General features: G+C 37.3%; 1 protein-coding gene across 5 annotated transcripts in view; it reads left to right on the top strand.

Moving 5' to 3' along the window:
• Positions 1 to 22,555, top strand: part of rapgef2.L (Rap guanine nucleotide exchange factor 2 L homeolog) — a 202,550-nt gene that overhangs the window by 57,139 nt on the left and 122,856 nt on the right. For all 5 annotated transcript variants that reach the window (XM_041581217.1, XM_041581226.1, XM_041581231.1 and 2 more), the window contains exons 2-3: positions 13,229 to 13,299; positions 21,760 to 21,816. In XM_041581217.1, the coding sequence (XP_041437151.1) occupies positions 13,229 to 13,299; positions 21,760 to 21,816 (128 nt within the window). The remainder of the gene's footprint in view (positions 1 to 13,228; positions 13,300 to 21,759; positions 21,817 to 22,555) is intronic.

Here is a 22,555-nt window from a genome sequence, read left to right as displayed (position 1 = left end):
CCAAATGGGCAGCACCCCACCTTTGCAGCTCACCTCGGGTGCAAGGTAAATAGATAATAAGGTAGAAATGACCAGCAACACCGAGTTCTTTGGTGAAAAAAATCAAAGTGTATTCAAATTACATGTAAAGCCGACGTGACGTTTCGGCCTTGAGAAAGGTCCCTGAGTGGACCGAAACGTCACGTCGGCTTTACATGTAATTTGAATACACTTTGATTTTTTTCACCAAAGAACTCGGTGTTGCTGGTCATTTCTACCTTATTATATATATATATATATATATATATATATATATATATATATATATATATATATATATTTTTTTTTTTACTTCCCCTTTAACATTGTCACACTAAAGGCAATACTTTAATTGGTATTGCCCTATTATTGGGCACAGCATTAAAGCTTAACATACTGTGTAATTTACACCATATGTTGGTTGTTGGCAAAGGTGACAGGCCTCCATTTTTCTCCTCTCTTCTACTGTTTAATTTCCTTCTCATTTGGTTGGATCATAGTAATTTTTGCAAGTATCATCTAATTAATATGTTACAAGGAAATTCAGTGTTTCTATTTCTAGGTCTGCACTATGTGTTCTTTACGTTAAATGGATAGACATACTATTATTTTGATGGAGCAATTCATATATGTTATATAATTATTGCTGCCTGCATAATGGTTTATCTTCCCTCCCCCATTAAATATGGTCAATGTATTGCAGTTTAAGGGAGACATATTTTATTTTAAAATAGGCTTAAACCTTTTGTTTCACTGTAATAGATCCCTGCAAGGTTATTGTGTGCACAGAGCCATGCTCCTCTGTATTAATTTAGTACTACTTTAGATGCTAAATATAGAGATCTGTATTGCAGAGACAATTAATATGGCAGCTTCCATTTATATATTTAGCAGTCAGGATGAGAGGACTAATTATACATGCTCAGCTATGTGAGCAGGTGAAAAAGTTCTCAGAATCTCAAATTTTTTTATTTTAAAACCAATCCCTTTATCTTGCAGGTCAGAAAAATGCATGGACTGTTGTTAAAGTGAACTGGCTCCTCATAGGTGATGGGACCAAGGAGATCTGTCTGTGTGTCACTAAATAGGGTTCCTGGTAGTGCTGCTCTGTCAGGTTCTCCTTGTCTTTGGTATAAAGTGTAGACACCAGAAACACATCTGTGCCAGAGTAGTATGTATGTAACTTATGGTCTATAAAATAATTGCATGGCAAAAATTCTGCTAGTTTTATACTATGATCACAACGTCATCATACCCGGAATCTTTCTCTTACTAAAGCTAAAGCAGCAGGAAGATACTGAAAGAGAACACTGCATTAATAGTAACTGGTTTGACTAATAACATAACCCTCCATTTATTGCTACATTCTCAAAATTCATAATTTAATAACATAACCCTCCATTTATTGCTACATTCTCAAAATTCATAATTTACATTAAACCTTGATGTATTCAAGTTATTGACCACTGACGTTAAGCTTTTGGCTATCCCTATACTACCTCAGTGGGGTTAACAAAGGACAGCTTGAATCCCTGGTGTAGGATATCTGCAGTTTTGTATAGATTACATTGCTACAATGCAAAGCATTAATGGAGGGATCACATTGTAGCTTATTATGTGGAGCTTCCTAGTAAAGATGAAAAGATATCTTTTTATTGCCTTTATGAGCATTTCCCTAACACATAACCTGCATTCATATTGTCTGTGAAGTGACAGTATCACATGAAGTCATTAGTGCCAGTCTAGAGAAGTGGCAAGAACAAGTCACCTGGTGGTGTGCCAGTTTAAATGAGTAGGTAGGGGATGTGGTCCAGTGCCGTGCCAGTCTAGAGAAGTGGCAAGAACAAGTCACCTGGTGGTGTGCCAGTCTAAAGCAGTAGGTTTGGGACGTTGTCCAGTGCTGTGCCAGTCTAGAGAAGTGGGTATGGCAAGTCACTCATTGGCATGTCCAGTCCTGAGAAGTTGGTAGAGCAAGTCACCCAATTCTGTGTCAGACTAGAGAAGCTAGTAGAGTATATCAGCCAGTGCAGTGCCAGTGTAGAGTACACTGGCATAACTTCCATACAGCGAACCCTGTGACTGTGGTGGGGTCTGCCTGCCCTGCATTCATGGGCAAAGGAAAAATGTCATTGCATGGCAAACCATATTGTGGAACCAGAAGAGAAATATGGGGTTTGTAGATGTCATGACTGCAGTTTGGCTTCTTGGTTTAGTTGTAGCCCCACTTTTCTCACAATCCTCCGTGTTAGTATGTTGTACAAATTTTGCAAAGACCAATTAATTTGAGGCTGCCTGAAATGCAGCAATCGTCACTTCCTCATACTCAACAGTCTCCTCATGTTTGGGATTCCATGGTCTCATTTAAAGGACCAGTAACACCGAATTGGGTTAAGGGCAGTGGCCAATGTTCAGATTTGTCACCTGCGTCAAATTTACTAAAAATGCCTCTCCATTGCAAACAATTTAAATTGCTGGTGGTATGACCAAAATATCGCTAAATCACTCAAAGTTCCTCTAGAGGCAAATCAAGCTCAAAATGTAAAAAAAAAAAAATCAAAGGGAGAGTATGCCTGTTACTGTTCTTTTAATAAATGTCCAAATTCTTCCTGCAATATGAAATAGTAATTCTACTTGTGAGTTGGTTTTACACAAGACATTCGTTCTTAGAGACAATGGCCTTTCTCTGTAAAGTAAACTCTGCCTATTCGTGGATTAAAAGTCTTGCAAGTATGTGTGGGTTAGGGTAAATCAGTGATCCCCAAATAGTGGCTTATGAGCAACATGTTGCTCACCAACCCTTTGCATGTTGCTCCCAGTGACCTCAAAGCAGGTGATTATATTTGAATTCCTGGCTTGAAGGCAAGTTTTTGTTGCATAAAAACCAGGTGTACTGCCAAACACAAAGGACTACAGAAAAGCCAATCATATACTTTATTTGGCACCCCATTAACTTTTGTCATGCTTTTATTGCCCCCCAACTCTTTTTACATTTGAATGTAGCTCATGGATAAAAACAGTTGTGGACCCCTGGGGTAGATGGTTAAGTCCAGAGTACAATGCAAGAAAGTGATTGTATGACTAGGAAAGGCAAACCTGCCCATAACCTTTCATATTTTCCACCACCCCAGCCCAGTTACTGCATGTGATGCCAATGGCAGGGTCACACAATTACCCCAGACATTGGAAGGGTCAGCCTGTGTATTTGCTCATGTAAATTGTTTGATTTGGCGCTCTGCCTTGCTTGAACTATTCTTTTTTTTTCTCAGTTCATAAAAATGTCTTACATATGGTGCCAAAACTACCGGTAAATGTTTAGTTCATCTCAAAATGTATGGCTCAATACATTTTTTGCGTCACTTGAAAATATGCATGCCCTTAATGATCTCCATGTAATCAGATTATCATAATAGAATTCATGCTTAAGGTAACTGTTGAGGGGACACTGGGCCCTATAGCAATATAAATAATCCTGAGAATTGCTTGTATGTATTATTTAGTAGGAACACTGGTGTAACTGATGGGATGCAAATCTTAAAACATACCAATATTTTGTAAGGGGGGGGGGAAACACCTTTGTCTACAATTGTATATGTATGTATGCAGTTGATTTCTATGTACCTTTCAGACTGCCTGATTTCCTTTGTATTCATTTTTTCCCTGTCTGATTTTGCTTGGTGTGGCCTTGACTCTACTCTATGGAAAGTCATTGTGTGCCATCTAGTGGCTTTGTGGGGGAATGGGCTTCTTGTGAAAGTTACACAAACTAAAACCATAAAAACATAACCGCTATGGGATCAGTTATTCAGATACTCCAAATTACAGGATGACCATCTACTACAAGCAAATTATTTTAATGTTTGAACTTTTTTCTTTTTTTTTAACTTGATGGTAACTAAGCTGCATAAAACCATATTTGTGGCAATACAATCCCATTGGGTTTGTTTAATGTTTAATGATTACCGTGTGTGCAGTCAGAATAGTCATCTCAAAATATTTTGTGCCATGGTGATCATTTAGTTGATTGGACAGGTTAGAAGATTTCTTTCAGCTAACGATAATATCTCTGACTGTATTGTCATCTGACTTTATCAATGGGTGACCGTCGCTACGATTTGTCGGACATAAATTTTGTAATATTGCTGTTTGTCAATTAATAGGCAGAACAGTCCGATTTTTTTTTTATTTTTTAATACTTTATTTAATCTGAATGGTTAGTTGTAGGTTGGTACATGGCAATGACCAGCTTTAATGGACGGAGATTCAAATTACAGGAAGATCCCACTTTTGGAAAACCCCAAACATTCAGCATGATAGATCCTATGCTGGTACTGCTTGTATTAAATACACGCCTCTCTCTCTCTCTCTCAATACTGTATATGTGTGTGTGTGTGTGTGTGTGTGTGTGTGTGTATATATATATATATATATATATATATATATATATATATATCCACCATTAAGGTCCGCACTCGTCGTTAAGGACTAAACTCGGGTGCTGTGTGTAGATCGTGAAATCCAGAGTCCAAAGGTTTACACGCACACCGATGTTGATATAAATGTTACTTTATTAGGAAGTCATTAATTTATTGCATCAACATTTCGGTTCGGAATCTAGAACCTTTCTCAAGATGCTTTTCCCTCGGAAAATATACACATATATATATATATATATACACATATATACACATATATACACATATATAAATAGACACTCACCATTCAAATAATTAATTGCCGGGTGCTAACCAAAATATCAACAGCAGTCCACGAAAGCACTCACGGCCACTATCATCAAGCATATACCAAAAAGTTTTTATTCGTGCATGTGTATCTAGGGCCGCCATCAGGGGGGGGACAGGGGGGAGAGTTGTAGGGGGCCCTGAGGGTAAGGGGGGCCCAGCCACGCCGCACTTACTTGATAAGCTGGTCCCCCCTGCTTTCTGAGAACTGCCGACTTCGGGAAGGCAGGGCAGGAGCATAGGGGAGATATCATCTGTCCATTACTTTCCCTTATTGGTCACAGAGTTTAAGTCCCTGCTGAGCTGCTCAGGGATTGGATAGCTGAGGTTTGAACTTCCCCTCCAGCTCATCAAATAGCCATGCAGCTTTACCGGGACTTGAAATTCTGTGACCTAAGGGAAGAAAATGCTGTCACTGGAAGAACATGCAGCCACCTGTGCTCCCCTCCTCCCTTCTGAAGTTGGCAGCTCACTTACAGCAGGTGGGCCACACTAATGAAGTAAGTTATCTCAATTATCTCCAGACCATCACTTCCTGTTGCACTTCCTTGTTGCATAGTATCAATGCCCGGAGTTTCGGTCCTCATTAGGACCTTTTCCTTGAAAAAGGTCCTAATGAGTAGGGATAGGCAAATTTTTTCTCCTTGTTTCGCCAAAAAAATTACGCCCATAGACTTGTGTTGCGTAGTTTGTCAAAATAAAAAGATGCGCGTCAAAAAAAATTTATGGGCGTCTGCGACGTTTCGCCGGCGGCGAATTTTTGACCAAATGGGTCAAATTCGCCCATCCCTACTAATGAGGACCGAAACGTCGGGCATTGATACTATGCAACAATAACAATTGAGTTTTTATAACAGGGAGTGCTGGTCTGGAGATAATTGATGTGTACAAAATTACCGTGCACCCCTCCTTTTACTGAAGCTTAAAGCAGCACAAATGGTAATAGCGTATTTAAGCTCCGAGTGTCTGCAAGCGGCAGAGCCAGCGTGACCGGTCACCAAGACAACGCAGTGTGCAGTGTCGGACCAGTCCCGGTCCTAGATTGGCCCCCGAACTGAAATAAAAATTGATCGGCGCTGTTTAATCGCCATTGGCGCATGCGCGCGTTGGGCCTGACGCTTGCGTATGCACACGTTGGGCCGCACTAGTTTTTGTGCATGCGCACGGGGACCCCGAGGTTCACAACCCGGTGGGCCCCGACTGCGCCAGTCCGACCCTGGCAGTGTGACATGTATATCTGCGTCATATGATGAGTGACTGCCATATTGTGAGAGGGCAAAATGCCCTTAATACAGAATACAACTTAGTGCTTTGTAACTTGTTGAAAAAGCTAGACATCGGCACAACTATTAGCATTATTGAAACATTATTTTAACATATATATTCAGTTACTTCTATATTATAATGGCCCACACAAACACACATACACATGTCATAAAAGCAGCAAAGTGTGTGTGTGTGTTTTTTTGCGTCACAAAATTTGTTTTATTTATTGACCAGTATAACAAATATGAGTGCTAAACATATTACATTATTATTTTTAAAAATGTTATTTATTTTATTGCATTGTTAGTTCCACATTGCTGTTGGTTGCTTGATTGTGTCCATAAAACAATTAATCGCAAGGAAGACTAGTGTTGCTGAGGTTTTTGACCGCAGATCTCACTGTGCAATAATTCTTTTTATTGCTTTGATCATTTTTGGTTTTATTGGACTTTTAGCGACTTCATAGCGTTTTTCATTGTTCCCAGACAACATGGTTCTTCCTGTAACATTTTTCTGTGCAGTATTTTTATTTTGGAATCTTTAAATGACACAGTTTGGTAGTCCTATGCAAATCAAACTGTGCAGAAGACCACTGGCCTCCATATTTTGCAGCAGGAAAATTGCTAATGTGAATACTTCCTCTAGCAGTCGTACTGCCATGTATTGAGAGATGATTCATTTAACTGAGAGATGATTCATTTAACTGCTATTCTGTGGTAAAGCCAAGTAAACGTTCTGCTGTTGCCAGATTCATTTGAATCTGTGGGTGATATTTCCTTTTATCTCTCTAGATATAGCAGATTGGCAGCTCTTCTAACCCCCCCAACAAAAATAAAAAATAATACTAATAAAAAAAATATACAGGTATGGGAACCTGTTTTACAGAATGCTCGGGACCTGGGGTTTTCCAAATAACAGATCTTTCTGTGATTTGGATCTTCATACCTTAAATCTACTAGAAAATCATATAAACATGAAATAAACTCAATAGGCTTGTTTTGCTTCCAATAAGGATTAATTATATTTTAGTTTAGATCAAGTACAAAGTACTGCTCTAATCCTGAGCTTTTTGGATACCAGGTTTCCGGATAACTGATCCCTTACCTGCATTACAGCTACTTAAACCTCCTGCTTTGTCTGTAACCATTTACAAGTAGAGGGCATTTGTCTGTATCTGTGAGCTTTTCGGCAAATGTAGTCAGCAAATATATCAATCCTTTCGGCTTTTATTAATATCTTTTATATACCTGCAACATTAATTTGTAATGACTATTCCTTATGTGCATTCTATAGGCAGAAAGCTGGAGGAGTTGTTCTACTTTCACCCTATTTGTTATTAGTAAGTTTTCTAGTCTGAAGGAGATTGAGTTATGCTTTGCTTGTTATTGTAAATCCCAAAGTTTGCTTTTTTCTCCCAATATGAAGTCATCAAGCGCCTCAGTAATTAGGTTGGTAAGTGCTGGATTCTACAGGGAGTATTGGATTTGACAACGAGTGCAGAGTTTACATCCCCAGAGAATCCTTCTTAATTTACTTTCTCCACTAAAGGTCAGCACACAACAGCAGTAGGAGTGGTAGGAAAAGCCTTTATGTCTTGGTGGGAGGTGGATTCCTTTTCCTGCAAATGTTCCTGTTTGCTCTGTTGGTGGAATATGCTGTTAAGTACACTTCTTGCAGTTTCACCTGCAGGAATCCATTGTGTCTTTTACAAAGCCACCCCTCTTTTATTGGACTGTTTACCAGCTAATGGGGAAGGGCAGACACTAGTAAACATGAGATGATTACTGCTTATTTACCCTGCTTTTCATAATGTGTGTTTTACAGCTGGAAGGAAGAGTTTCCCTTCTTAATGAATAGGCCTTTGCATATTTAATGGGAAAATGAGTTACTGTAGGAGTTTCAAGCTATATAATTAATCATTTGATCTTTATTAAAGCTGGGCTATAACTTAAACTTGCTTCCCATTGTGTTTTGCCATAGTGTATGTGTGTGAGAAATAAAGGGAGTAAATACAAAATAATTACTTTTATTTCTTAGATGTCTATACAGGGTTGTAAATACAGGTATGGGATCTGTTATTCAGAAACCCATTATCCAGAAAGCTCAGAATTACAGAAGGCTGGCTCCCATAGTCTCCATTTTTATACAAATAATACAAAGTTTTTTTCTTTTTCTCTGGAATAATAAAACAGTAATTTGTACTTAATCCAAATTAATATAACTAATCATCATGGAAGCCCTTTGAGTTTAATTAATGTTTAACTTGAAAACAAATTGAAAAGTTGCTTAGAATTGGTCACTCTATAACTTAATAAAAGTTACCTTAAAGGTGAACCACCCCTTTAAGCCCCAAAATCCAGGTACAATTGCATGTTAAAACCATAGAGACTATACATATTAGTTGATTCCTGTTTCAGAGTTTAAAATAATGTTTGAACCATGGCATTACCTACTGGCATCATGAACCCTCTGTCAAACTGTGCTGAATGGAGATCACTAGCTGCTAGTACAGTAATAACTGATATCAACTGGTACAAATATTCTGCTATCCAGAGAAGTACGTCATTGTAACGGAGCAAACATTTTTTTAAGACGTCTTAGCTGGAATGGACACCAACTGTTCACTAGAAATGTTCAGCCTTATGTAGTGAAAGTAATATATACAATCAGTTACCTCTAATAGGAATAATATGAAGCACATCTTTTAAGGAAAACTAAACCCTCAAAATTAAGACTTAAGCAACAGATAATTTTAATCATATTAAATGGCATATTAAAGAATCTTACCAAACTGGTAAGTAAGTAAATATTTCCCTTTTACATATTTTCCCTTGGGCCCCCATTTTATGATATTCTCTGGGCTGCCTCAGAGTTTACCTGACCAGAAATACTGCAGCTCTAACTGTAACACGAAGAACTGTGTGACAAAAGACTAAACTTTGTCCATTAATTGGTTCATGTGACCTGGTTTGTTTAGGTGCACACACATAGGATCCCAGAAGGCGGACCTTATTTCTTAAAATGACAATTTTCTATTAAAGATTACCCAATGGCACATACTACTAAATAAAGTACATTATTATGAAAATGGTTTATTAAAACTTAGTTTGGTTATACATTTGAGCTGTTTCATGCAATATATTTCTATAGACACCTACATTGTTCGGGGGTATTGTTTTCCTTTAAGATACCATTGGGTTCTGGCCATATTGAGTTTGTTAATTTGTGTCAGTGCTACTCTCAATCAGAGCAAAGCAGTGTTCCTCTTTTACCAAATTTGAGATCCTGAGAAAATTACAGATAGAAAATTAAATGTAATTACTATGTCGGAAACCTCTTCTAGGTGATGGAAATGAGGAGTCACTTTCAGGAATGCTTCTTGCAAAACTTACAGCAGACAAAAGGTCTGATAGTGGGCCCCTAACCTGGAGGACTCTGGGAAGATTCCTTATTGCTCACTTTTTAAAATGGCGCTGATTGGTTAAGCAATATAGAGTATAGAACATAGTCTAACCTAAAATGCCATGGAATCCCCACCTCCTGCCATTGTATAAAATGCTTTTATCAAATAGAGGGCTTTAGGTTATGCTGCCCCTGGTTATGGGGTTAACTGACATCAATTTTGGAGCCATGGCACTTTTATTGGTTGCCCTGGTATTAAATGGGTGTCCTTTCAGTGTGCTAGCGACTGTAATAAAGAGAGAGAACTCGCTGCAGGATTCCTGACTGCATGATCCTGCCACGTTGCCCCTAGCAACCTAGAAATAATGTGCTACTACTGGGAAGTCATTAGGTCTAGAGCACTCTCTGATCTTTCTCTCTCTGTTTCTCTTCAGGGATGATTCCTATATAAAATGCTGTTCGATCCGAAGGCAAAACGGCTGAGCAGCAATATGCTTGTTTTTTCATTGCTAAACCCCTATTTTACCAATAATTTTATGTTTCTGGGCGTCCTTTTAGTCCAGCCAGAGCGTGTGCAGTTACAGATTGGACTTGTCTTTATCAGTCTGTTTGAGAGTGTGGTTTAGTTATCTTCACCTACAGCTGTTTGAGGTTTCCAGCTTATGACGTTGCCGTCACCCAATCTGACTATTGCTTTTGAATTTATAGCGGGGCATGATTTTAGCCAGTACAGTGCAGTGTCATTGCAAAACTCAGGCACGGAACTCTTGGCCTACAAATCACATGATTTAAAGGTGTTCAGGGAAAAAGGCTGTTTACCTGCACTTATCCTGTACCTTTATTTCTTTCCTCCTTTTTTAGTTAACATAACTCCCCCCCATAACTGATGTAAATTGTTTGCTCTATAGTTGCTCAATTCCCCAACAATAATATACTGTATAGGGAAGTTGTGTCATCAAGCTCCTTCATCATCTATAGCATGAGATGAATTTTAAATTCAGAAAATGGGTCAGGAGCTATTTTCCTTTCTCAGCAGTTAAACATCACTCAGGCTGATTACTGTGTGCATATACACAGAGGAGTAAGATCCATTTTGAACACCCCTGTAATTTTGTAGCTGGAGGGCAGGTACGATAAAGGGCTGAATAGGTCTATGTGGGATAAAATATTGCAGCACTATGGCATAATCAAATGACATTTTTGTAGAATGTACGGTTATCTTTCTAGCTATCCCATAGATGTATAAAGCTCACACTAAGCACAGTATTCATATATTTCACAATCATTGTTGCTTGTTTGGAGCTCCTTGAAGAAGTGATCATTCATTGCTCCGAAATAAGAAGTCCAGTTGGGTTACTGGACAATGAAGAATTAGCAGGGTCCACATTCCTCAACAGTCTTAATTACCCACTAATTTATATGATCGTTGTTCCATGTGGGGACCCCAGAAGAGTTCTTTGAATCATCTCACACAAATTTGTATACTCAAGACAGAAAACCTTGTACCCCAAAAATTATGTCTACAGGTCATTAGCCAACCTGGAATGGGATGTTGATACAGGTATAGGACCTGTTATCCAAAATGATTGGGACCTGGGGTTTTCCAGATAAGGGGCCTTTTTGTAATTTGGATCTCCATACCTTAAATCTACTAAAAAAAATCCAATAGGGTTGTTTTTCTCCAATAAGGATTAATTATATCTTAGTTTGGATCAAGTACATAGTACTGTATTATTATTGCAGAGATAGAGTAAATCCCTTTTTAAATATTTAATTATTTGATTACAATGGAGTCTATGGGAGATGGCCTTCCTGTAATTCACAACTTTTTGCATAACGGGTTTTCCAGATAATGGATCCCAAACCTGTATTTGAGGAAGTAATGAGCTCACAGGTGGCCAGTGAGGTTAGGGCAGGCCATTTGTTTCTGAGATTCATGATTTGCATTGTATTTGCATTTCATTAGTATTGGGCCAGTTTAAGAGCAGGTTCGTACCATGTGACCACCTCCGTGTGTCATCAAAATGTGCTATAATTCAACCCTGGGCTGAGAATTTCACACAGAAACTGGCATATGTGTGAACAGAATGAATTGTGGGTGTTTAAAAGATCATTTGTATGTGAAAACAGAGAAAAAATATGATTAGGATATGCTGTGCGATATTACATTCCTGAAAAATTAATTGAAAAATACAAGAGTCAGATGTAGGAAAATCAATTATGGTTTTCTATTAGAAACTGGTAAGAAGTATATGTTTCTATTAAGGAGTTTTTCTGTTGCTACAAGTTCTAAGCTTTGCTTTATGTGGTTACTAGACAGGCATGAGATAATCACAGTGAGGCACAGAATCAGACATGCTTTAGTACACCAGTATTATTTGGCTTTCTTACACTAAAATATGAAAAGTGGCGATTGTCAGAATTTAGGCGGATTTCTGTTTGTGACTATGGAGAAAGTATTTTACTCCAGTTTACCACCACTTTTACTCCAAAAATGGGCTTTCTCCACTTTTGTGAATTCCCCCCTTAGTCTTGACTTTGAGTGCTTGAAATTCCTTTTGGCACTACACCAGAGCTGAGCAGCCACAGAGAAGTGAGAACATTATTCTGCGTTCTTCTCCAGAGGAACTTATTTTCCTTAACACCAGATAAGACTGCAATCTATCAAGCAGACGTATAACAACTGTCTCAATGTGTGGATTTGTCTCCTTTCTCTATCTTCCCTTCTTTCTGGGATGAATGCCTAATGATTAGTGGCTAAAATATTCCTATCCATCTGGAATTGCAGTGTACAGCATATCTTGCTAGATATTTATTTTGTACTGTATTTCATCACTGTGAGTTTTCTTCTATTTCTGCTCCCCCCGATCCATGGCTTCACTCTATAATCTTGCTATTAATTGGCAGAACACACTTTTTTAGCTATAAATGTGGAGTGACCTACAGTGGGAGGCAAAAGAAAGGAATACAATTATTGTAAGTAATTGCTATAGGAGCATGTAAATGCTGTGTCTATTTGTACATTAGACCACTAAAAGCAGTTACTGCACTTTCATTTAATTTTTTTGGATTGGTCAATCTGCAGCTAATCTGATTGTCTGTGATTTGACTATCCACATGACATGTACAACCAGATTGCACACAAATGCACGCAGGTCATTTGCTCTGTTGTATTCCTCAAAAAAGAACAGTGGAGATCAAACTGCCATTCCCTTTCACTCTGTTTATGCAAGCTGCTGTCTTAGGGATACCCACTTCACTGGCACAAGTTTGTATCGTGGACAGTGCATTTCTTTTTCAAGTGATAAGTTGTTGGTGGAAAGGGTATTTCAACCACCATGGTTCTCCCTGAAAGGACGACAGCAATTCAAATGTCATGTCTTTCATGGTCTTTATGGGTTTAGAGGCAAAATATTTCTCTGCAAAACACAAACCCAGGAAATATAGTGCGTGTTGAAAACTGTACTGCCTATTGTTTTCATTAATTATAATGTTTTCGCTATAGTATGTGCTGGTGAGTCATAAATGCATATGTGGGTGCTCTTTAGTCCCTTTCTCATAGTGCATAGGCAAGTGAAACCAATTCTTTCCCATGAGTTTAAGATAAATGTCATTTCCCAAGCTGGTTTTGGAAATAATTTCTACAGTTTTGAGAAGAGAGGCTTTCATGTTACCATTATGATGTTAAATGAGGGACGTGCAGTGTTTTCAAGCCTTTTGACTGCCGCAAAGGCAATTTTATGATCTGTTGTGCCGGGTAAATCTTTTCTTTCTAAAGAATATTATTTCTGTTTACTTGGCAGGATCTGGAGATTGTTTATTCTTATCTTCATGGCATGGAAGCTCTGTCTAACCTTCGGGAACATCAGCTGAGGTAAGTAGCTCACACAAATCACACACTTGTAAGAAGCAGACCTTCTAGTTAATTTTATGGTTGCCAGGACATCCTGGAGCTTGGTAGGCTTCTTCTACTGACATCATTTTAATAGTAGACCTGGCTCTCCTGTCATTGGGTATATAGGATATTTGGCCCACTGTGTAAAATAGTTGGCCATAGAGTGAAACAGTAACAGTGCTTTCAAGAATCTAGTAAAATATGAATAATGGGATAACATTATTATATTAGCTGAGTGAGTATGTGTGTGTGTACAGTGGGTGAAATCCCTGTAGCTGGGATTTAGCCACTGCAGAAACATGGTACCTGCAACTATGTCAAATTTACTTGGTAAGGTTATGTGTTGTCAGTCTTCAGATTTACAAGTATTGCAGTAGTAATAGAACCACTTTTATTTCACTTATGGCACATTTCCGTCCTTTCTAAAGCTAAGTATCATTTTAAGCAAAAAGCTTCTTCTTATATCCATATATTACATTGCCCTCTGCTGGTTATCACTAGATTTTACATATAATATTAAGCCATATCATATGGTTCCACCATTAATCATTGCACATCCCTTTATATAGTTTATAGGGAAAAAGAATCTACTTGCACACCGAAGTTGCCCCAAGTTTCCTCGTGAGGCGACTACGGAAATCTGAAGCGATTCATATTCCATTCTTGCCAGCGGGAAGGCATTTGGGGAGATAAGTCGCCCGCAGTAGAGATTTGTCGCTGGGCGACTAATCTACCTGTCTGTTACCACCCTAAATTATATTCTTTATTCATATCCTTGTCAGAAGTCTTATTGTGAAAATGTGTCCAACTGTACTTGGATTTCTAATGCATTGAGCATTATAGGAACCACTGCTAGAAAGGGTTACCTACCTATCGGCCAACTGAATGGAAATCATCATAATGCTTGCATCATTGTATATACAGGTATGGGACCTGTTATCCAGATTACTCAGGACCTGGGGTTTTCCAGATAATGAATCTTTACAAAATTTGGATTTTCATACCTTAAGTCTACTAGAAAATCATGTAAACATTTAAAAAAGCCAACAGGTTAGTTTTACTTCCAATAAGGATTAATTATATATATTTTTTTGGATCAAGTACACAATACTGTTTTATTATTACAGAGAAGAAGGAAAATTTGTATTATTCGGATAAAATGGAGTCTATTGGAGACAGCCTTTCTGTAATTTGGAGTTTTCTGCATAATGGGTTTCTGGATAATGGAATCCATACCTGCACAAGCGCGCAGAGAAGCAATATAAATAATAAACTTAGTTAAAATACTTACGTGTCAGGTTTAAAGGGCCTGACAGGAATTGTTGTTGAGATATTCCCCTGGGCCCAAATAATTGATTAAAACCCTATAATCTGCAAAATACACCCAATGAAATGTATTAGAACAAGAGGTGGCTGCAAGTGTAAAATTGGGATTTGCCTGTATATAGAGAGAACACGGACTGACCAGTTTATTCCCTGGCTCGGTGTGTAGGCCTTTTTTTTCTGTAATTAAACAAAGGAGAACAGATAAGGATTGGGTTTGCAGGGACACAAAATTATATGTAATCATTGAGCGTAATTAAAGGCAGAGTGTGTGGGTTGTATGAGCAATTTGGCAGGTTCTAATTTTTTTTTTTTTTTTTTAGTTTTTTTTACCTGGAACTGACTTAAGCACTTAATCTAGCTGTGTTCATTTCTTTCTGCTTTCTTTGGGTTTTAGTAATCATTTTAATTGAAGGAGGTAATATAATTGTTTACACTGTGTTAGTATTTCCTATGAAGATTGTATTTAATGCATAAGTAAATTAATTGTACCCCTTGGCAGTCTGTAATAAATGTTTTTGAAAGGCTTAAAGGGCTTTCAAATGTATTTTTCATTTCAAGTTTGATTTGTTCCTCAGTCACTTGAAAATAATCTATTATATGGCGATAAATATGTCCTTTTTTATGTGAGAGAGGTCTCCCTGTGATAACTATAGTATATTTGTTACCTGTAATGTAAATGTGTGCAGCTCAGCCCAGTCATGGCTGCATGGTATAGATATATACAGTAGATACAGTATATACGGCAGTAAGGTGTTAGAAAAAAAACCCACAATTTTTACCAGTTCATGGTAACGGCTCATTAAATTATTTTTGTAGTACAGGTATGTTATCCAGAGAGCTCCAAATCACTGAAAGGCCTTCTCCCATAGACTCCATTCTTATCAAATAATGACATTTTAAAATGGCTGTAATAATAAAACAGTACCCTGTATTTGATTCCAACTAAAATATAATTAATCCTTATTGGAAGCAAACCTATCTTATTGGGTTTATTTAATATTTACATGTTTTTCTAGTTGACTTAAGGTATGGGACATCCAAATTATGGAAAAACCCCTTAACTGGAAAACTCCAAAATTTCTTGATAATAGGACTCATACCTGTACTGCTTCTTTAAGAAAAAGTATGTTGTATACATTTGACATTATGGGGCACATTTACTTAGTTCGAGTAAAGGAATAGAATAAAAAAAGTTTGAATTTCAAATTATTTTTTTGGCTACGTCGACCATCGAATTGGCTACTTCGACCTTCGAAAATGATTCAAACTAAAAATCGTTCAACTATTCAACCATTCGATAATCGAAGTACTGTCTCTTTAAAAAAGACTTCGACCCCCTACTTCGCCATCTAAAAGCTACTGAACCTCAATGTTAGCCTATGGGGAAGGTCCCCATAGGCTTTGTAAGCTTTTTTTGGTCGAAGAAAAATCATTAGATCGATGGATTAAAATCCTTCGATCGAACGAATTGCGGTAAATCCTTCGACTTCGATATTCGAAGTCAAAGGATTTAACATCGGCAGTCGAATATCAAGGGTTAATTAACCCTCGATATTCAACCCTATGTAAATCTGCCCCTATATGTCATTCTTAGTTAGCACTGTCCATAATGTTTAAGGGGCCATGTATTTGTTTTATTGTCGATTTTTTGGGGGGGACAAACATATTTGATGTCTTGTTAAATGTATATACAGTAGAACCCCCATTTTAAGTTTTTCAGGGAACCAGAAAAAATGGTGTAAAATCCTGGAAAATATAAAATCAGGGAAATGTATTATGCATTATATATAGGTGGGACCACAAAACAATGTAAAATGAGAGAAAACTTAAAATCAGGGGATGTAAGATGGGGGTTCCAGTGTGTGTGTGTGTGTGTATGTGTATGTGTGTATATATATATATATATTTTTTTATTTTTAAGGAACCACCATTTGTAGCATCTCTGTCCAAAGTGAGAGCAAAGAGCAAAAAATCAGATACAAGCCTAAACATATGAAACCTATGGTTTTTAGCCAATACAATATATTACAGCTTTTCATGTACCGTAACTGCTGCTAAAACATAGGGCATATTGCTTTTATTACGTACTTCATTCATGCCATTTTCCTATCGGGTATGGTAACGTATTGAAAGTTTGGCCAGCACAAATAAACTTTCACAGATCCATGGGAGACCAGAACAAAGGCATCACAAAGGCCAACTGCCCAGTTTTGTGAGTCAGAAAATATCTGGAGTTTACTGTTTGGCTGCTCTGCTCTTGTAAAATTATCCTTGTGGATTGGTTTGATTAGTAGGGGATATTACTAAATTGGAAAACTGATTGAAGGCTCCACTAGTAATGACTTATAACTTTTTTCCTTTCTTCAGGGTTGAATGAATTGCTTTCATAGTAGTAGCACTTTGATTGTATCACCGAACCCTTTTTGGCTCATAACAAAAACTGCGGTTGTAAAGAAATTAGAGATATAGATGCATCTTTGGTTTATTCACTGTGATGTGTTCTTTCCTGGAATTAGATTATGGCTCTCGCAGGCTTCTATTTTACTCATTCAAAAACAGAAGCATCTGCTACATGCAGATATTATTTATAGGTGCTCGTGTGTATTTCAAAAAACTGTTTATTGCTTCTGTGTTTTTGTACCTACATGGCAGGAGTTTGGGTTTCTGCTGGGTAATTTGTATTTTTGTCTTAATTGTTTTCATGTAGTTCTCTGCAGGAGATTAGTGGGTACTATAACTCAAAGTCCTAAGGGGACTGCCAAGACAATACATGCTAAATCACTGGCCAAACAACAGTGTTTTCCGCTGGAAAAGTAACATCGAATCATCCTGAATGGATAAGCCTAAATGATCGTATGTTTAGGAGCTGCTGAATGTATTTTCCATTCACTCTATGAAACTCAAACTCTTTCTCAGTAGCTTTAATTTGGGATGGGATGAAAGCAGTAATGGAATGGGTTGAACAAATTGTTTTCTTTTAACTAGAGACATAATAGAAAATGTTTTTGGGAAAAAAAAATTATATATATATATATATATATATATATATATATATATATATATATATATATATATATATATATATATATATTAATATATATATATTCCTAGCTCTAACTGGGGTTGGTGCGCATGCCATTGTATCCAGAATGGATCTGTGCTGAAAATGCACCACTCCATTCACAAGGTCTTAAATGTAATGGCTGGTGGTGTTCTTATCTACCAATTGCATAGCACACATTTTAAAGGGGTTAACCTTTATTTTAAATGTTATTTTGAACATTTTTTAAATTGTATTTTATTATTCTAAAAAATGTTTTATTATTTTTTAAATTATATTTAAAATTGTATTGTAAATTGTATTTTAAATTATTAAGGGTTTAACCTTTGAGTATGATACATATATTGATATTCTGAGGCAATTTGCTATTGGTTTTCATTGGTGGTTTTTGAGTTATTTAGCTTTTTATTCAGCAGCTCTACTGTTTGCTACAAGAATTTGGACCCTAGCAACCAGATTGCTGAAATTGCAACCATGCATTGATGCGAAAAAGAGACTGGAACATGAATAGGAGAGGGCCTGAATAGACGATTCATAACAAGTAGCAATAACAATAAATGTGTAGCCTTACAGATCATTTTTTTAAGATGGGGTCAGTGACCCCCATTTACAAGCTGTAAAGGGTCAGAAGAAGAAGGCAAATAATGAAAAAACTATACAAAATAAATAAAGACTAATTGAATTAGAATTAGCCTTACAGGTGAACCACCCCTTTACTTGCAAAAAGTCTCAGAGGGAATAGGATGTGACTGAGTAGTTACATTCCCTATTATTTGTGCAGAAGTATGTATCAATCTATCCTCTATCTTTACTCCATGAGAAGCTGCACATACAGTTTGAGTTTCTTCTAACATTAACCATTCCGATAAACTCATGCAGTATAAGCAGCCATGCAGGACTGTAGGACTCACTTAAAGGGGTGGTTCACCTTTAAGTTAAATAAGGGTCACTGACCCCATCTAAGAAAGAAATGCTCTGCAAGGCTACACATTTATTATTTTTGCTACTTTGTATTGCTCATATTTCTATTCAGGCCCTCTCCTATTCATATTCTGGTCTCTTATTCAAATCAATGCATGGTTGGTAGGTTAATTTGGACCCTAGCAACCAGATTGCTGAAACTGCAAACTGGAGAACTGTGGAATAAAAGCCAAATAACTCAAAAACTAAAATTAAATAAAACAACCAATTGCATATTGACTCCGAATATCACACTCTACATCATACTAAAAATTAATTTCAAGGCAATCAACCCCTTTAATGAATGAGAAAACTCTGTTTACAATACAGTAATTTTAGACCTAAAGTTGCTATAAATAGTGGTCCGCTCCATTCATAGCTATATTCACTGATAGTATTGATGTCCATTGTCCAACTTCCCCTAGCCTGCCCATTGCCTTTATAGACTGATCAAAGTCAAAGTAAACTTTGTCATCTCAGCAGTATACGAATATACAGTGAGACAAAATGACGTTGATTTAAATGCCATGGTCAATTTAACATCTCACAACCAAAGGGGTATTTTGATAATTGGACCCTTACATGGAGAAAGTAGGGGAGCACCTACCTGTAAGCCTGTAATAAATTATAGGACTAAGAAAGCCAAGAAATATTTTATTTGCAGGTGCTGTACAGACAATTCTTCATATCCTCTATAGAGTATAAATATGTTACTGTTTCTTTAAAGAATGCCAACATTTTCTATGACAGTTTGCTCGATTGCACATTTTTAATTAGGGTGAAAGCTTTTATGAGCAGGGCCCTCTGATCCTATTTAGATGTTGCAACCCTTATTTGTTACAATCTTTTAAGATCCCTGTTTATTATTGTTGTTGTTATAATAATTATTGTAACGCACTGTGTAAATTGTTGGTGCTATATACAAAGAAAATATGAGAAATCCAAGTAAATATGCACGAGGAGACTTAAATAATCCTTATTAGTAAAATCAGTTGTCATGTGCTTGTTTTGAAAGTCAGCTGTACCTTAGCCACAGAATAGCCGAGTTTTCTTTAAACAGGCACAGATATATGAAATAGGAATAGTCCATGGCCCAGAGTTGGCTAATACCTGTGCATGATTTCCATCATTGTTGTACAGGCACAGTAAAGAACTGGCCCAGTCTAATGAACAGACATGGCATATTTTGATTGAAGGAAAACAGCTCATTCTAAATCAGTTTCCTCATTACAGCAACATTATGCCCAGCAAATTAAGAAAACAATAAATGTATGGCTTTTCTGGAGAGTGAAACAAGGAAGCTCCAATGTCTGACAGATATTTGCTAGATATATCAAGCACGCATTGTACAATGGATTGTGCCAGTTTGCCCAGTTGGGGGCAGTAAAGGGAAACTAAAACTTGTAGTTCTAATTCAGAGTTCCCCTTTATCACCTCCTGAGCTCCTAGGGCTGTGCAGCAGTGTTGATGGCTGCTATGTCTGCCCATACCATTTCCATTTTCCAGTTGGTCTGTGGTGATTATCAAGCAGATACCTTTTATCTGGACATTGACCCCATGGTCATTAACTAGTGCTCAAGCTGCCATTATTCACCACCCAGCCTGGGAATGGTTTTAGAGCAATCATCGCATTTTTGCAGATCTGGCCCCTCCAAATTTTTAACCATAAGAAAAAGTTGAATTATGAGTGCTGACAATGGCCACAGAGATATACTAACACTGAATTGATGTGCAAACATGTTCTAGCCTGATCTACGTACTGTAAAATTCTATGAATAAAAGGGTCAAGCACACACCATAAATATTTGTGCTATGTGCTGGCCATGCGACTTTCAAGACTTGATAAAGGGCTCAGTGGAGCCCGAAACGTTGCCCTTAATTTGTATGCATATGGGCTAATTAAAACACAGATTCATTTTTCACTATTGTGCTACTGGTTTTATTTCACATGGATTGGTTGGATTGCACTGAAATAGGTCATCCATCAAAGAAAAATCTTTGGGGGGCTTTATCCTATTGAAACATGCAGTAATCTTACAAATATTACAAGAGCCTATTTCCTTCCTATGACTCACTATGTCTGACTAGCTGGTGTGTCACTCTTCATTAAGCCCTTTTATTCTTCTTTTTTAAGATTGATTAGCATCTATCCCAGTTATTTAGTTAATATGGAATATATGATACCTGTGAGTGTCTCACTTATTTAAGTTCCCCTAATACCTGTCCCTGCACTGCTAAGGTAAAGCTGGCCATAGACGCAAAAATCCGATCGTACGAATCAAGGATTCCTACGATTTTCGGACCGTGTGTGTGTTTTCTGGATAACAGATCTTTCAGTTATTTTGATCTGTGTACGTTAAGTCTACTAGAAAATAATGTAAACATTAAATAAGCCCAGTAGTCTGGTTTAGCTTCCAATAAATTATAATTATATCTTGGGTTGGACCAAGTACAATATATTGTTAAAATTTTTGATTATTTTGGATAAAATGGAGTCAATGGGAGACTGACATTCCTTATGAGCTTTTTGGAAAACGGGTTTCCGGATAATGGGTTCCATACCTGTTCGTCAGATCGAGGATAACTGAGCATGCTGTCTGTGTAGGTCTGTCTTTTTCTGGCCATAAAACTAATCATAAACCCTTGGGCATAATAAATGTTCAGTGTATGACAACAAAAAAACAGGGATAGAAACTGGTAATGAATCTTCCCGAAGAACAATACAGTTGCCTAATGCTTTGGCTGATTATGTATGAACATGTGTCCATTCCCATAGACTTGGATGTTATTGACATGATTTGAATTTGACACCCATAGAAATCTTTTAATGCCTGCAGAAAATGTATCCCAATAAATCCTGTAAATGCCCAGGAAAAGAAAAATGTTTTTGAGGTTCTTTATAATACTCAGCCGTCAATCTGATCAATCTGATGTCTGACCACAAAAGGAATTTGCATTTTATTTCAAGAGCAGTTCTATCGCATTTGCTTTTCAGATTTTCCCACTGTAGAAAATTTTGCAACTTGGATTTACCTGTGTCTTGGTTGTATGTAGCAGCTAATTTGATCTTGTTCTGTCTTTCCCTTTTGCAGACTGATGTGTGAAACTGTGCGCTACGAAAGGCACGAAGCTAATGAAGTCTTGTATTAGTAAGTGTTATTTTCCTTTTCTTAATTGACATTTTGATCTCTCTGTTGCTGATGATGGACTGTCAGTTTTTATGCAAATGTCATTCTTAATATAGAATGGGTGTCCTTCTGTTATAAACTCAAATCACTTGTGTCTTACATATGTGTCTCCTTGGCACTGGAGAGGGGAGCCTTGGCTGCACATTGGGGGGGAAGGGAGTCTGTACACCAAAAAACAAACAAATTGGTGATGGGCTGCATTTTATAGCATGCTGACATGAATCCTATATTAAGGAACATTATCACTTCACATGTTCTCGCTTTAGGATAAAATGCTGTTTGTTTTTTTGGAGAAGTGAACAATATGGAATTCATGCTCTGCAATGTACATTCTGGATTCTTATGCTAATGTCACACTATGCTGTTTCTCTGCTGATCCATAGTCTCCCCAGCCTTACTCCCCCACCCTGAATTTTCCCAGATTACTTTATTTAAAGAATCAGTAACACCAATTTTTTTTTTATGCTTAATTCCCCCCAAAACAGCTATAATAATAGGTAAGGCTTACTTCCCCTTGGATTTTTTTAAATCTTCAGCTTGAATTTGACTTTTTATAGTGCCCCGTAGGAGAAAGGTGAATAGCTGACGGCAGCTTGAATTCTTCTTTGCGCTGGACCAAAAGTCGGCTTCCCACCGATAACCTAACGCACCTTAGCTTTTTTTCTCTGCCTGCAGCTTAAATATATGCTCATATTTTTAC

This window comes from Xenopus laevis, chromosome 1L (genome assembly GCF_017654675.1).
Source record: "Xenopus laevis strain J_2021 chromosome 1L, Xenopus_laevis_v10.1, whole genome shotgun sequence".
NCBI classification, from domain to species: domain Eukaryota; kingdom Metazoa; phylum Chordata; class Amphibia; order Anura; family Pipidae; genus Xenopus; species Xenopus laevis.
This window is presented reverse-complemented; position numbering and strand designations above follow the sequence as displayed.